General features: G+C 40.2%; 1 protein-coding gene across 1 annotated transcript in view; it reads right to left on the bottom strand.

Annotated features, from left to right (window-relative positions):
* Positions 1-11,180, bottom strand: part of NEURL1 (neuralized E3 ubiquitin protein ligase 1) — a 418,646-nt gene extending 407,466 nt beyond the window's left edge. The window contains exon 1 of the mRNA XM_078643702.1: positions 10,954-11,180. Coding sequence (XP_078499828.1) covers positions 10,954-10,987 — 34 coding nt within the window. The 5' untranslated portion in view covers positions 10,988-11,180. The remainder of the gene's footprint in view (positions 1-10,953) is intronic.
* Between the last annotated feature and the right edge of the window lie 2,176 nt (positions 11,181-13,356).

Below are 13,356 nucleotides of genomic sequence, written 5' to 3'. Positions count from 1 at the left end.
TATTCTGCTTAATTCAGAGACTCTGTCCCTCACCACCCCTTGTTGTAAATAATTTTGTCCACCCTAAGCGTGGAAGGGTATACTCAGACATGAGTCCCTTGCTCATTGCACCATCAGGATTCAAGCAAGCCGGGCCGAAGACGGCTGTAATGCCAGAAACCGGTCCCCGGAAGCTTGTTTCCTTCCCAGTGTAAGAATTGGCTTTTGTAGTTTGGTTTGCCCTGTTCCCATCATGCACTGGGACAGGAACAGACTAATTTGCATACAGCCAGGTTCTGAAACTGGGATGGTGCAATGAGCTAAAAAACGGTGTTGGATCTAGCCCTGATCTCTTGACTGGGTGAGAGTATTCTGCTTAATTCAGAGACTCTGTCCCTCACCACCCCTTGTTGTAAATAATTTTGTCCACCCTAAGCGTGGAAGGGTATACTCAGACATGAGTCCCTTGCTCATTGCACCATCAGGATTCAAGCAAGCCGGGCCGAAGACGGCTGTAATGCCAGAAACCGGTCCCCGGAAGCTTGTTTCCTTCCCAGTGTAAGAATTGGCTTTTGTAGTTTGGTTTGCCCTGTTCCCATCATGCACTGGGACAGGAACAGACTAATTTGCATACAGCCAGGTTCTGAAACTGGGATGGTGCAATGAGCTAAAAAACGGTGTTGGATCTAGCCCTGATCTCTTGACTGGGTGAGAGTATTCTGCTTAATTCAGAGACTCTGTCCCTCACCACCCCTTGTTGTAAATAATATTGTTTACTAACAACATGTTTTTGAATATATACATTGTATATGTATTTTTCAAACAGTATATTTTATTTTGATGTATGACGTTACAACTCATACGTTTAGAACGCATACAATTACAAAGAAAATTTTACAACGCAAAAACTATTACAACGCATGTATTTACAACGCATGTTTTTACAACACAGATACCTTAACAACGCATACCATTACAACGTACATATTGGTAAGTATATAATAATTTTGTTAATTAAAATTAAGAGAAAATAATATTAATTAATTAAATGTAATATAATTTAATGTAATTTAATATCATTTAATAAATTTTAATTAAATTTTTAATAATTAAACATAATAATATTTAATTTAATTTAATGTAATTTAATTTAATTTAATTAAATTAATTTAAAATTAAATATATTTTAACCCTGTACCCCTGTACCCCAAAAACCCAAAACTGACCCTGAATCCAAAAAATACCCTTTTACCCGAAAACCCCAAACTGACCCTGAACCCTAAAAATACCCCTTTACCCAAAAACCCAAAACTGACCCAGAACCCTAAAAATACCCCTTTACCCAAAAACCCAAAACTGACCCTGAACCCAAAAAATACCCCTTTACCCAAAAACTGAAAACTGACCCTGCACCCAAAAAATACCCCTTTACCCAAAAACTGAAAACTGACCCTGAACCCTAAAAATACCCCTTTACCCAAAAACCCAAAACTGACCCTGAACCCTAAAAATACCCCTTTACCCAAAAACCCAAAACTGACCCTGAACCCTAAAAATACCCCTTTACCCAAAAACAGAAAACTGACCCTGAACCCTAAAAATACCCCTTTACCCAAAAACTGAAAACTGACCCTGAACCCTAAAAATACCCCTTTACCCAAAAACCCAAAACTGACCCTGAAACCTAAAAATACCCTTTTACCCAAAAACTGAAAACTGACCCTGAACCCTAAAAATACCCCTTCATCCAAAAACTGAAAACTGACCCACAACCCTAAAATTACCCCTTTACCCAAAAACTGAAAACTGACCCTGAACCCTAAATATACCCTTTTACCCAAAAACTGAAAACTGACCCTGAACACTAAAAATACCCCTTTACCCAAAAACTGAAAACTGACCCAGAACCCTAAAAATACCCCTTTACCCAAAAACTGAAAACTGACCCTGAACCCTAAAAATACCCCTTTACCCAAAAAATTACTACTGACCCTGAACGCTAAAAATACCCCTGTACCCCAAAACTGAAAACTGACCCTGGACCCTTAAAAATATCCCTTAAAAACAAACCAAACATATAAAATTTTAAATATAATTATATACTTACCAATACTTACATTGTAATGGTATGCGTTGTAAAGGTACCTGCGTTGTAAAAAAATACATTGTAAATACATGCGTTGTAATAGTTTTAGCGTTGGAAAATTTCTTTGTAATGGTAGTGCGTTGTAAAAGTTGCGTTGTAATTGTTGTTTCCCATTTAATTTACTTATAACAATACTTATGTTTATTAAATATGTACTCTTTCAATTAAGTAATATTACCAATATTGTTTGAAATGTTTAATAAAATTTACACAAATTCCACTAATATTTTAATAAATATAAATGTAAAAAATAGATGTTATACAAATGTTTATTGTTGTTCTTTCTCATGTTAATAAAAAAGTTAATTTGTTCAAAAAACACTACAGTATTTTATATTTTAATTCAATAAAATATTTATTGAATGACATTTCAATCTACATAACTTTACTATTCCCACTCCAGTCTATATTAATTTGGTGTAGGTGCTGGACACTAATTAAATATAATTTACTATTCCCACTCCAGTCACCATTAATTTGGGGTAGGTGCTGGACACGAATTAAATATAATTTAATTTTCTCACTCCAGTCTACATTAATTAGAGATAGATGGTGGAGACTAATTATATATAATTTACTATTCCTACTCCATTCTACATTAATTAGGAATACTTTAGCACACTATTTACATATACTTTTAAATTGCCACTCCAAGGAACATAAAATGCATGTATATATATGTTTATTTTAATAAAAATCCATACCTCAAACACTATATACAATAATGAAGTTTAAAAAATAATAATTTCTAATTAATAATTTTTATTTTCACAATTCAAATGTAGTATAATATACAAAACTGTACAGCAATATAAATAGTTAACCATTTTACTCACTCCATACACTCAACAAACAAATATACTTATTCCGAATGTGTAAATATCAAACAAAATGTAAAAAAATAAATCATATTATTTATATAAAAAAATGTGTTAAACATATTTTAAAATAGAACAATCTAGTAAAATGTAAATTTCAAAATTTCGCAATTTATTAGAACATTTTTGCGAAATTCGAAATTTTAATTTTGTATTTAATGTACATATTGGTTTTATAAATGTTTTGACATTTTTTAACAAATTTTTTTTTAAAAAATGTATGTAAATTATAAAAAAAAATTTTTTTTAATTTTTACATTTTCCCAAAAATTTTTACATTTAAAAGACTTTTTTAATGTATAATTATTGAACATTTTTAATACTTTTCTCTTATTTAAATATATTTATTTAAAAACATTTTGTATATTATATTATTTTTAAATAATTATTATAAAATAAAATCTATTTCAAAAATCAAATTTATAAAAATATATATTTGAAAACATAATTTTAAAATTTCGAAATATTTAAAAAAAATTAACATTTATAATTTTTAAATGTTTTTTTAAATTTAATATATAAAAATCTTTATATTTATTTTTAAAACACTCCCCACCCTTATCCCCTATAAACCCAACATCCCGCTCCTAAATGTATATATCAATTGATTAATTTTTATATAAAATTTAGATTTTAATTTTTTGAATTTATATATTCTCTAATTAAAATAAAATATCTGCTATTTAATATTTATAATATATACATTTTTAATACACTCCCCCCCCTTATCCCCTATTAACCCAACATCCCGCTCCTAAATTTATATATGTTTTATTTTTATTTTTTTATTATATTTTATAGGTACACATTACTATTAAATAATAGTAAATATTACTAATTATTACACAACAATAACACATATTACTACATAATTATTACTATATATTTTATTTCGATATTTTTACTATTTATCGATATTTCTTTACAACGATATTTTTACTTAGATATTTTTGTTATCGATATTTCAACACACATACTTATTACGATATTTTTGACATCGATATTTGTGATTCCGATATTTTTCATCATCGATATTTTAACTTCGATATTATGTCACTTCGATATTAAAAGTTCGATATTATGTCTCAGTACCTTCTGTAGCATTTGAAAGGCAAACTAGTTACATATGTAGTCTGAATAATAACACAGATTGAACCTGTAGGCTTGAATGACTGTCATCAATGGTGTCAGATTATAAACCGGTAAAGATATATTAGCAAACCTGGGTCACCTACTAGCAAAATGGTCTACTCTCACAAAATGTACCTTGTCCCCTGGCATCCAAGATCAATTTAACAGCCCCCAGGCACCGCAACTGAATCTTGTGATGCCTTATCGACCAACAACTAAGGTTCTTTGCCACAAGTGATGGAAAAGGACAAGGGGACTATTTCTGAACCAAGTCATGGTGGAGTCCCAGAACTCTTCATTGCTTTCTACTATCAATACTTCTGTTTTATATGAGTTTAGCCAGCGGGTCCACATTTCTACATCGATTCCTAATAAGTATTCAGAACCAAAGCAGCATCTGTGTCTCACTAGCCTATAAGCAAAAAATTTGAACCCAAAGACGACTAAATGCATATTTTCAATTCAGATAGAAAAAGAGTAAACGGTCCCGAAAAAGTCCTGAAATTGTGCTACCCGCCCTTGTTGGTTCATGGTAGGCAGCCTTTTTTTCCTGTGCCATTGGCAAAGTGGCATATTGAGCACGGCAGGTGTTGGGTCTTCCATACCATAACGGGAACATTTCAGGGAGTTTTCAGGTTTGTGTTTTTCGAGCCATAACTAACATATGGGAGTTAAGCGGTAAAGCACATCTTTTGAGGACGCCCTGCCCTTAACTCCCCCCCCCCCCAGGAGTTTAGCCGCATATGCTAAGCGGCTGCCAAATTTGGAACCGATCTGTTTATGGGGTCAAAATTTATTAGCAAATCGAAAATGCCTTTTCAAAGAAAAGTGCGACTGAATCATATATACAGAGTTGAGACTGCCGTTTTTACAATAAGGTAGGTAACAGAAAGGAATCTTGTAAAACATGTCAGAGAAGACATCAAGGTTAAAAAAAAAGGGTTAAAGAGTGATAACCTGGACTATCCTCCAAGAAGAAGGAACACACCCAGTCCAGTGTGGTGCCTCTGTAACCTCCTTGGCTAGGTGTCTGTGCTAAAAAAATATTTTACAAATGTTGAAAGTCTTACAAATGATTCATAAAATGAGGGTGTTGACACCACTACCACCAGACGCACCATATGCAGTACCAACATCAAACTCGTGTTTATTAGGATGGGTAATTCACCTGGGAAGAGGACACAAATACAGATGCATCAAAAAAGCTACTCAGTTCAGCTTCCACCACCCACACAGGCACACGAGAACTAGGCTGAAATCTGACGTATTCATGCGGTCCGAGGATAACGTTTTTCACAGCACAACAAAGCCAGTGGATTCCCACGAACTGAGGGTGGCATTCAGAACGATGGCATGTGATGGGTAGGTAGAGGAGCCAGATCTTCAGTGGTTCTAGGGCTCTGGTTTAAATAACTTGAGGAGCCTCGATACTTGCTGAAAGAACATGTGGAGAAGTGACAGGCTGTAAAAGGAGGCGTTGGGGCTGGAAATGTAGAAGCAGCTGGTGAACTAGTGATGCCACTACTAAGCTTGTCTACCCTGTCCAAAAATGATTGTCGAAGATTCTCAAAGGGGACGAAGAGGAAGAAACTGGTGAAACAGATGCTTCGGCAGCAAACCACTCTCAAAACACATTGGAATGCTCACTTTAAACATGATAAGTAAGGCACTGGAAATGTGAACGGAATAATGTGTACATTAGCTTAAAAGTTGGGTATGTCATACCAAGCCAGTGTCTTTCACTGAAACTTTCCAAAGGGCAGAGGCCAAGTTCATAATTATATTGACCCTTTGTTGTTTGATGAATTTCTAAACCAATTTCAGAGGCAACCAAATCATTTGTGCTGTAACTTTTGGCCAGTTAGACTGATAAAGGAGAATGGCTAAGTCATGCAGAAGAGAAGAGCAAACTTTAAAGATGGAGGCAAATGATCAGCTGAAAACTTTTTCCTTGGGTAGCTTTCCTTTGGGGGAAATTGTTTGCCATCACTTCTCCTGACAGCCAGATAATATCATAACAGAGAACAGTATTAACATATCAGCAAGTTAAAATTATAGTTAAGGCCGGTCCGTAATCACCTATAGTAGGTATGGTGTAGGAACACTCATGGGCATCTGGGATGGAAGAGCCATACATCTGAGAATTACAACTGAAAAGAATCACTTTAGAATGAGAAATTCCAAGCTGCCCTGGTAGCCTTTGCCAGATCTGCAAACAAAGGATCTATATTGGATGCTTCATATACGAACCTCAGACGTAATGATTATGATTTATGAGATTGCACTTGACTAGGAAGGTTTTGACTGATACCTTGCTGAAATGGGGAAGGGCAATGCAACAAATTGATTCTTTAATGAACGATGGCATGTCAGTTCCCTAGACTCTGGTTCCTCTGACTGCTCATTTGGGTGTTCACCAATCCAGGGGTGCAAAGCCCAGGTCTCTCACCTACCTCATACCACCACCCCTCGTTGCAAAGTCAATGCCCTCTACATCATCTGATGGCCAATGCCCACCTCAGTCCCCAGAAGTCACCTGCTGCTCTCTTATTTTACTGTTCTGCTCCTCAGGATCACCAAGCTAAGTTAGGGCCTAGGATCACTCTTCCATGGATGATGCATGGTAGGGAGTTTTACCCTCTTTCACTGCTAGGTTTCTTTTTTAGGTTTTGCCTTCACTGCGCTTGCGATATTACTTGCGATATTACTTGTAACAAAAAAAAACTTGAAAGGGGCTTAGAGCCGGCTCATTACTTACCTTACTTACCACTGGCTGGCTCCCACATCACTCTTGTTTCCCATCTTCCTGTTGGTCAGGGCTTCCTCCTGCCTTCAGCTTTCTGCTCGGCTTTACATCTTTGTCCTTGCTGTGGAACTTGGACCAAGTACTGCTTCGGGGGGCCAGTGCCATTCCACTGTCCGCACACTTGTAACATACTTTATTTTTTTTATTTTTTTTTACTTACCAGCATCCACATTCAGTTTGTTGATTGCCCTTCCCTACTACCACCTCAGTTCTGTCGCTGCATGCCTCTTCCCCATTCGTTGCCGGCCTTTTCCGCACACCACCTCACTCTCGTCACTGTGTTTTCCTTCCCCACCCCGTCGCTAGTCATAGCTTGTTTTATATAGCGCGAAGTCGACTGGAAGGCCGTGGAACGTTTTACATGAGTGCTAGTTACAGTCCATAAGGACACATTAATTTTAATAGACGCAGGGAGATTACGTGATTTGCCTAGAATCACAGGATATTGAGTTTGCACTGAGACCCGAACCTGGTTCCCCAACTTCAGAGTAAGCAGCTCAGGCTGTAACACCACAGTTTCTCCATGGCCAAAGATCCAGCTAGCTACACTGGCATGCTGGTAACTGTAATGGCATTTGTTCAAGAATATATACTGCATATTAAGTATAGGGAAAATAAAAATGTTAAAGTGTTTATACGTGCAGTCCTTAAAGTAAAAAAAAAAGCGCAATGACACGGTCTAGCCGTGCCATATTGCTTTTTAATTTTTTTTATTTAAGCTATGTAGCACAGCAGCTCACAACGCTCTGCAACACTTAGAATAAGCATTGTCAAAGCCAATAGATCTTGCATAAGCGAAACCTTTTAGCATGTTATATTTCAGTCCACCTCTGTTAAACATTTTTAGGTCTCGCCAGTGTCGCAGCGATACATCTTGTGAGAGAGGGATTTCAGAAAAAAAGGGCGTTAAGCCCCGCCCCTCATTTCCATTGGCTGGCATCGCCATTTATGATAAACGGTGGCCTGCCATTGGAAATGAGGGTTTTTTGTGGATGCCCTTTCACCTCTGATCCGACTGGGTCGCCTGCTTTGCTGCTGTCGCAAAGCACTTTTTTATCTTTATGGGGCCATGTGTCTCTAATTCACACTAATTAGAAACACATGGCCGCATAAAGCTAAGAGATCAATGTTTGTTTCTAGGCCACCAAGTTTCAATAACTATGCAGTATATTGCTTGTGCTGCAGCCTCATTAAGGATCGATGCTCTGCTCTACCACCTACCAACAGACACTAACTGTATAAATTTTTTGGGAAGTGAACAGTGATAGCATACATTAAGTTTAAAAAAGAGGGTATATAGACTGTGGGACAGTGGGAATGTGCAGAATATAACTGAGATTCCCTATTAATGCAATATCACACATTCAGACACCAAATGATTATAAATGTCTCTCTGCCTGGTCCCAGCCTTACTTTGCTATGAGAAAACATCAGTGGGTGATTTCTTATAGCAATTTGTTGATTTTGTAAATGGTGCAATTTGCCAATTGTGGCCTGTGGGATTATGCAAGGAAAGTACCGATGCTGTCTGCACCTACAGTGCAAGGCCCAACATAAAAGAGAATTACTAGTACTACCCACTGTGAGAAAATAGAGGTTCAGCCGCTACTACAGACAAATGTACTTATCTGATGCGGTCAGCTTTATTGCTGGAATTCAAAAACGTGACAATGACAGCTCTGAAACACTGGCCTTTGCAGACGACGGCCAGATACACCCCGGCTCTTGAGTACATCTGGTCACGCTAACGCTCTCGATAACGTCCATGGAAGCATCCTTTAGAGGTGTGTTCCGTCGAGTACTTTTGGAAAGGGCATTGCTTTGTGAACCGATCTTTGATAGCCTGTAATGACTGGCTTGGTGGTGCCCTCTGAAGCTGCAAAGAAATCTACTGCTACAGTGTGAGCGGCCCTGCTGACGCACCTGCCGAGCCTGTCTAACATTCCTATCAATCAAGGTGGAGGCGGCGGAGGCGCCTTTCTACAGCACTTCTTCATTACCAGTGGAGGGGTGGCCGCGCTCCAGCCCGGGTCAGGGTCTGTAATGAGCGCCCGTCTCATCTGCTCTGCTCGCCCCTTTATCATCCCAGGACGTGTCCTGGCGCAGTTACAAGACGTGGTTCCTCCCCGCCCTGGCGTTGCAAGAGGTACAGCCTGGAAAGGACTGATCACACCTGTCCCGTGTTAGCACAAGTGAAATAAAGTCCCAAAACCCCAATATGGGACTCTAGCTTTGATTAAAATGACATGTCTGACCCTCAAGCCGGACACTTCAGCCTTTCCTTTCGTGATGGATAAAATGAGTGGCACTAATGGTGACGGCAGCGCCTGGTGATTAAAGTGCTGGAGTGCTGTGTAAATGCGCAATATTGCTATGTGATACACTGGCAGAGCCGCTGCCTGGCCTGAACCGGGGGCCGGAGGTGCCGCTTGGACGCCGCCCGCCCCTCGGACGGGTGACGTTCTCTCACTTCAGGAAAGGGCCTGAAAAAGACAGGCCGGAGCCGCCTCGGAGCTGCCTCGGGCGCAGAGCGGAAAGAACGCGCATCCCCAGCTCGGGTTCATCGCCTGGTAACCAGGTGAAGCGCTATACATAACCGGAGCCGAGGGCCGGCCGGGCCTCGACTATTTCTGTCAATACTCTGGACGGAGCCGGCCAGGGGCGCGCTGGGCCCCGCAGTCACAGCCAGGGCCAGGCAGGTCCCCAGTTACCTCATACTAATGACGCATCAGGCGTCCAGATAATGTGATCAACAATGTATTATTAATATCACTATTAAGACTGGGACACCAAATACATCCCAGGCCTGTTTGGTCTTATGAATTATAGACGCTGTTCGGAATCTTAAAGCAAATGACATTTCGGAAAACACAGCAAAGAATTCCCCTTCCCGTATTCCACTAGTGCGCTCATACACACCCGTGAACAAACACCCTTTCCTGGGTGCTCCACCTCTAACGTGCACAAAAAAAACACCCGAATTTGAATTTGAATAATGCATTGCAAAGTATACATTGCCTTCCGTTGAGTCTAGGCTATGCACTCTTGCACTTAAAAGCACTTCCTTAATTTCACGCACAGAGTGTGAACCACACAAAACAATGACTGAAATGCCTCAAACCATCACGCAAGCACTCCCAAACACACACACACCTCTTTTTCACATTTACATTTTTGTAAACAGAGGAGGTATTTGAAATATACATGTTTACTTTGAATTAATTATTCAGAAATGTGACCCCTTCCGCTGACGTGAGTGTAGCTCGGCGGCTCCCAGGTTCAGAACCTTAAATTGATTCCTCGGCTGCTGCTCCGCCCAGAACAAAGCCCCGAGGAGATTTGCACATTTAATCACGACCTCCCTCCGCGCACGCACGCGCGCACCCAGCCCCTCTCCTGTGCCGAGGCCAGGCGGCGCTGCTGTGCGGCTGCACGGAGGGCAGAGCCCGGGAGCTCACGGGGAGGGGGGGGGGGGTTCACAGAGCCATGCACCGCTGCCGAACCAAGCTGGGCTTCCGCGCCAGTCTCTCCAAATGCAATTACATATTAAGACCTCGGGTGACCGCAAAATGAAGCAAGAGGGAGCACCCAGGCTATTCGGGTTCATGCCGATGTCATGGGTGAAAACCGAATGCCTTCAATAACCACATAACCCAATTTTGAACAAAGTGCCTAGCGCGCAGCTACAGTAGCACGCTTAGAAAATGAATCCATCCACTCGGGCAGAGGCGTGCACAGATGGCAGATGTGCACTGGGATGTATTTGTCTCCCTGGCCCCTGTGCACTCTCCAGTGCCTGCAGCCAACGCTCTCACACACGGCAGTCTGCTAAATGGAAGCACACGGCGTGGGCGCAGGTGAGCAACACACCGCTGCCAGACAAAAGACTGGATCTTATAACATGATGCCTGCCTCCGCTTCTCCTTTTGCCTGTCTCCAATCTCCCTGTACAGAGAATGTGCCTGTGCAGTCACCCGCTTGCGGTGCAAAGGATGCGAGGGCTTGCCACTTACCATACAGAGTGCTCCGTGTGATCTGTCCGCCCATAGTAATGGCCAAGGTGGCTGCCTGTCACGGCCACGCTCAGTGCAGCCCGGTGCGGAGCTCCCCTCTCACAGGCATTATTCGTGCGCACAAGCAGCACCCCGGGCTCCCGAGCCCGCACATCCCACCCCTGCACAGGCGGAACCGTGCGAGGCGATCCGGGGATGCCACCCACTCCCGGGTCCTCCCTCTCGCTGGCAGCGAGGGATCTGTCAGCCGTATTTACATAACAGGGAGGGGACTCGGGGCGGCCTGAAATAGCGAGAGCGCCTTTAAAGATGCACTCTCCTTTCCAAGACCCCAGGCAGGCAGGCAGGCAGGCAGCTCGAGTGCCCGAAAGCTGTGGATTTATGATGATCAGTTCATTAATTATCCCCGTTTGTTATAACAAAGGAAAAGCAAATGGAATATAAAGTGTAATTTTGCACCTCGCCGACCCACTCTGTTTTCCTCCATCACATTTTCTTTAAAATACACTATTGTCAGTTGTGCGTTGCCTCTTCAGTACTCCCACATGTCGGTTGCGTGCAGGGAGGCTTACCACACGCATGTTTTAGCACAAAATACAACCTCCAGTGATGATCATCTTTTGGGAATGTAAACAAAAAGTTTAAATAAGTTGGTTATGATTGCCAAAAAGGCAGAATGGTTTGAATTGTCGACACATGATCTAACAAAGCAAGAAATCTAATTGGGTGATGCGTCAGCATTTAGGTCAATAGCATGTGAAAGGCTCAAGCTCAACTGATGTCATGGCCAAACTCAGCTTTTCATCTTTACTATGTAATTAAAATAGCAGATTTGATTGTGAGTCGCTTTGCAATCCTAGCAGCACCGAGAATATAAATTGCCTCCTCAGTTGCTTACTCAATTTCAATTTCAAAGCTTTTATTCGATTTGTTAGTACAAATCATACAAGCAAAATTGATATAACAATTCATTACATACTAGATTATAAAAGAAAACTCCAAAAATATGGGGAGAGGACATAATAGATAATAGCAAATCTAGGAATTAATTCATATTTGTAGATATGATAATAACTAAAAACGCAGGGATTCACATATAACAAAAGTTGTAATCAGCTCCTAAGGTGCATATCCTGGCAACTAAAAATTTTTAGGAAGAAATGCAGGCCTAGGACATGAAACTTTGTAAATAACAAAAATAGGTTTAAAACAAAATAAGTACAGACAGGTCGGTGTGAAATATGGCAACTCTAAACACTTCCTGGCAGCTGTACTTGTCCAAAAAAGTAATAATTAATTAAACATTAGGGGCTAGGTAGCGGGGGAATATACTATGAAAACAAGGCCAAGAAATAGTTGTCACAAAAGAAACTCTTCCTCACACTATACAATTTAAGTCGGGCCGAGGGTAAAAGAGCAATTTGCGTAATTATTTGTAACATACAATATATAAAAGCATAAAGTACAGACAGGAACATATAAGAATTAAGACAATACAATACATTTCCTGGCAGCTGTACATTTCAAAATAAAAGTAGCAGTAAAGAAACAAATATCCTCATTCTCTAGTGCTGATAATAGTGCAAGGGCATTCTTATAGGACCGTATGTTATATTTGATAAAAATAGGTTTTAAATACCTAATTCTTAAAAAGTGATAAAATTTGCAGAAGAGTAAAAAATGGCAGCAACTCTGGCGTGAAATATTATCACATGGGCAAGGAGTTTCTGATTTAAGTTTCTGTACTGGAAATGCCACAAGGTGGTGTACGATGCCCAACCTAACACGAGTTAGGACAAATTGATGAGAGGGGCGGTTGACCACTGAAAGATAGACTTGGAACCCTGATGGTAAGCTGAGTTCCTTATAAAATTTCACAGTAGCCAACTTGCCAAACACCTCAGCGCGCCCTTTCTTTTTATACTTTAAGAAAGTTTGTTTAATTTCTTTTTTGGGTATGTCAACCACCAGTTCGGGGTCAAGGAAAACATCAATGTCAAACATCTTTTTATACCAAAAGTGGATATATTCCAACCAAAGGATGCGAGATGAGAAGTCCAGGCCTATGCAATCAAGAATAATTTCTTGAGTAAAACGAGTCTCTGGCTTAGCCCAAATAGAACGCCATAATAAAAGTGGGCGAACGGCTGCTAAGTCAGAAATGAACTCGACCCCAACCTCATCATGGATTAATTGGACAGAAGCGGAAGGGGGGGCTTACCACACGCATGTTTTAGCACAAAATACAACCTCCAGTGATGATCATCTTTTGGGAATGTAAACAAAAAGTTTAAATAAGTTGGTTATGATTGCCAAAAAGGCAGAATGGTTTGAATTGTCGACACATGATCTAACAAAGCAAGAAATCTAATTGGGTGATGCGTCAGCATTTAGGTCAATAGC

Source organism: Lissotriton helveticus, chromosome 5_1, assembly GCF_964261635.1.
Source record: "Lissotriton helveticus chromosome 5_1, aLisHel1.1, whole genome shotgun sequence".
In the NCBI taxonomy this organism is placed as follows: Eukaryota; Metazoa; Chordata; class Amphibia; order Caudata; family Salamandridae; genus Lissotriton; species Lissotriton helveticus.
The sequence above is the reverse complement of the archived record's forward strand: the minus strand, read 5'-3'. Positions and strand labels throughout refer to the sequence as shown.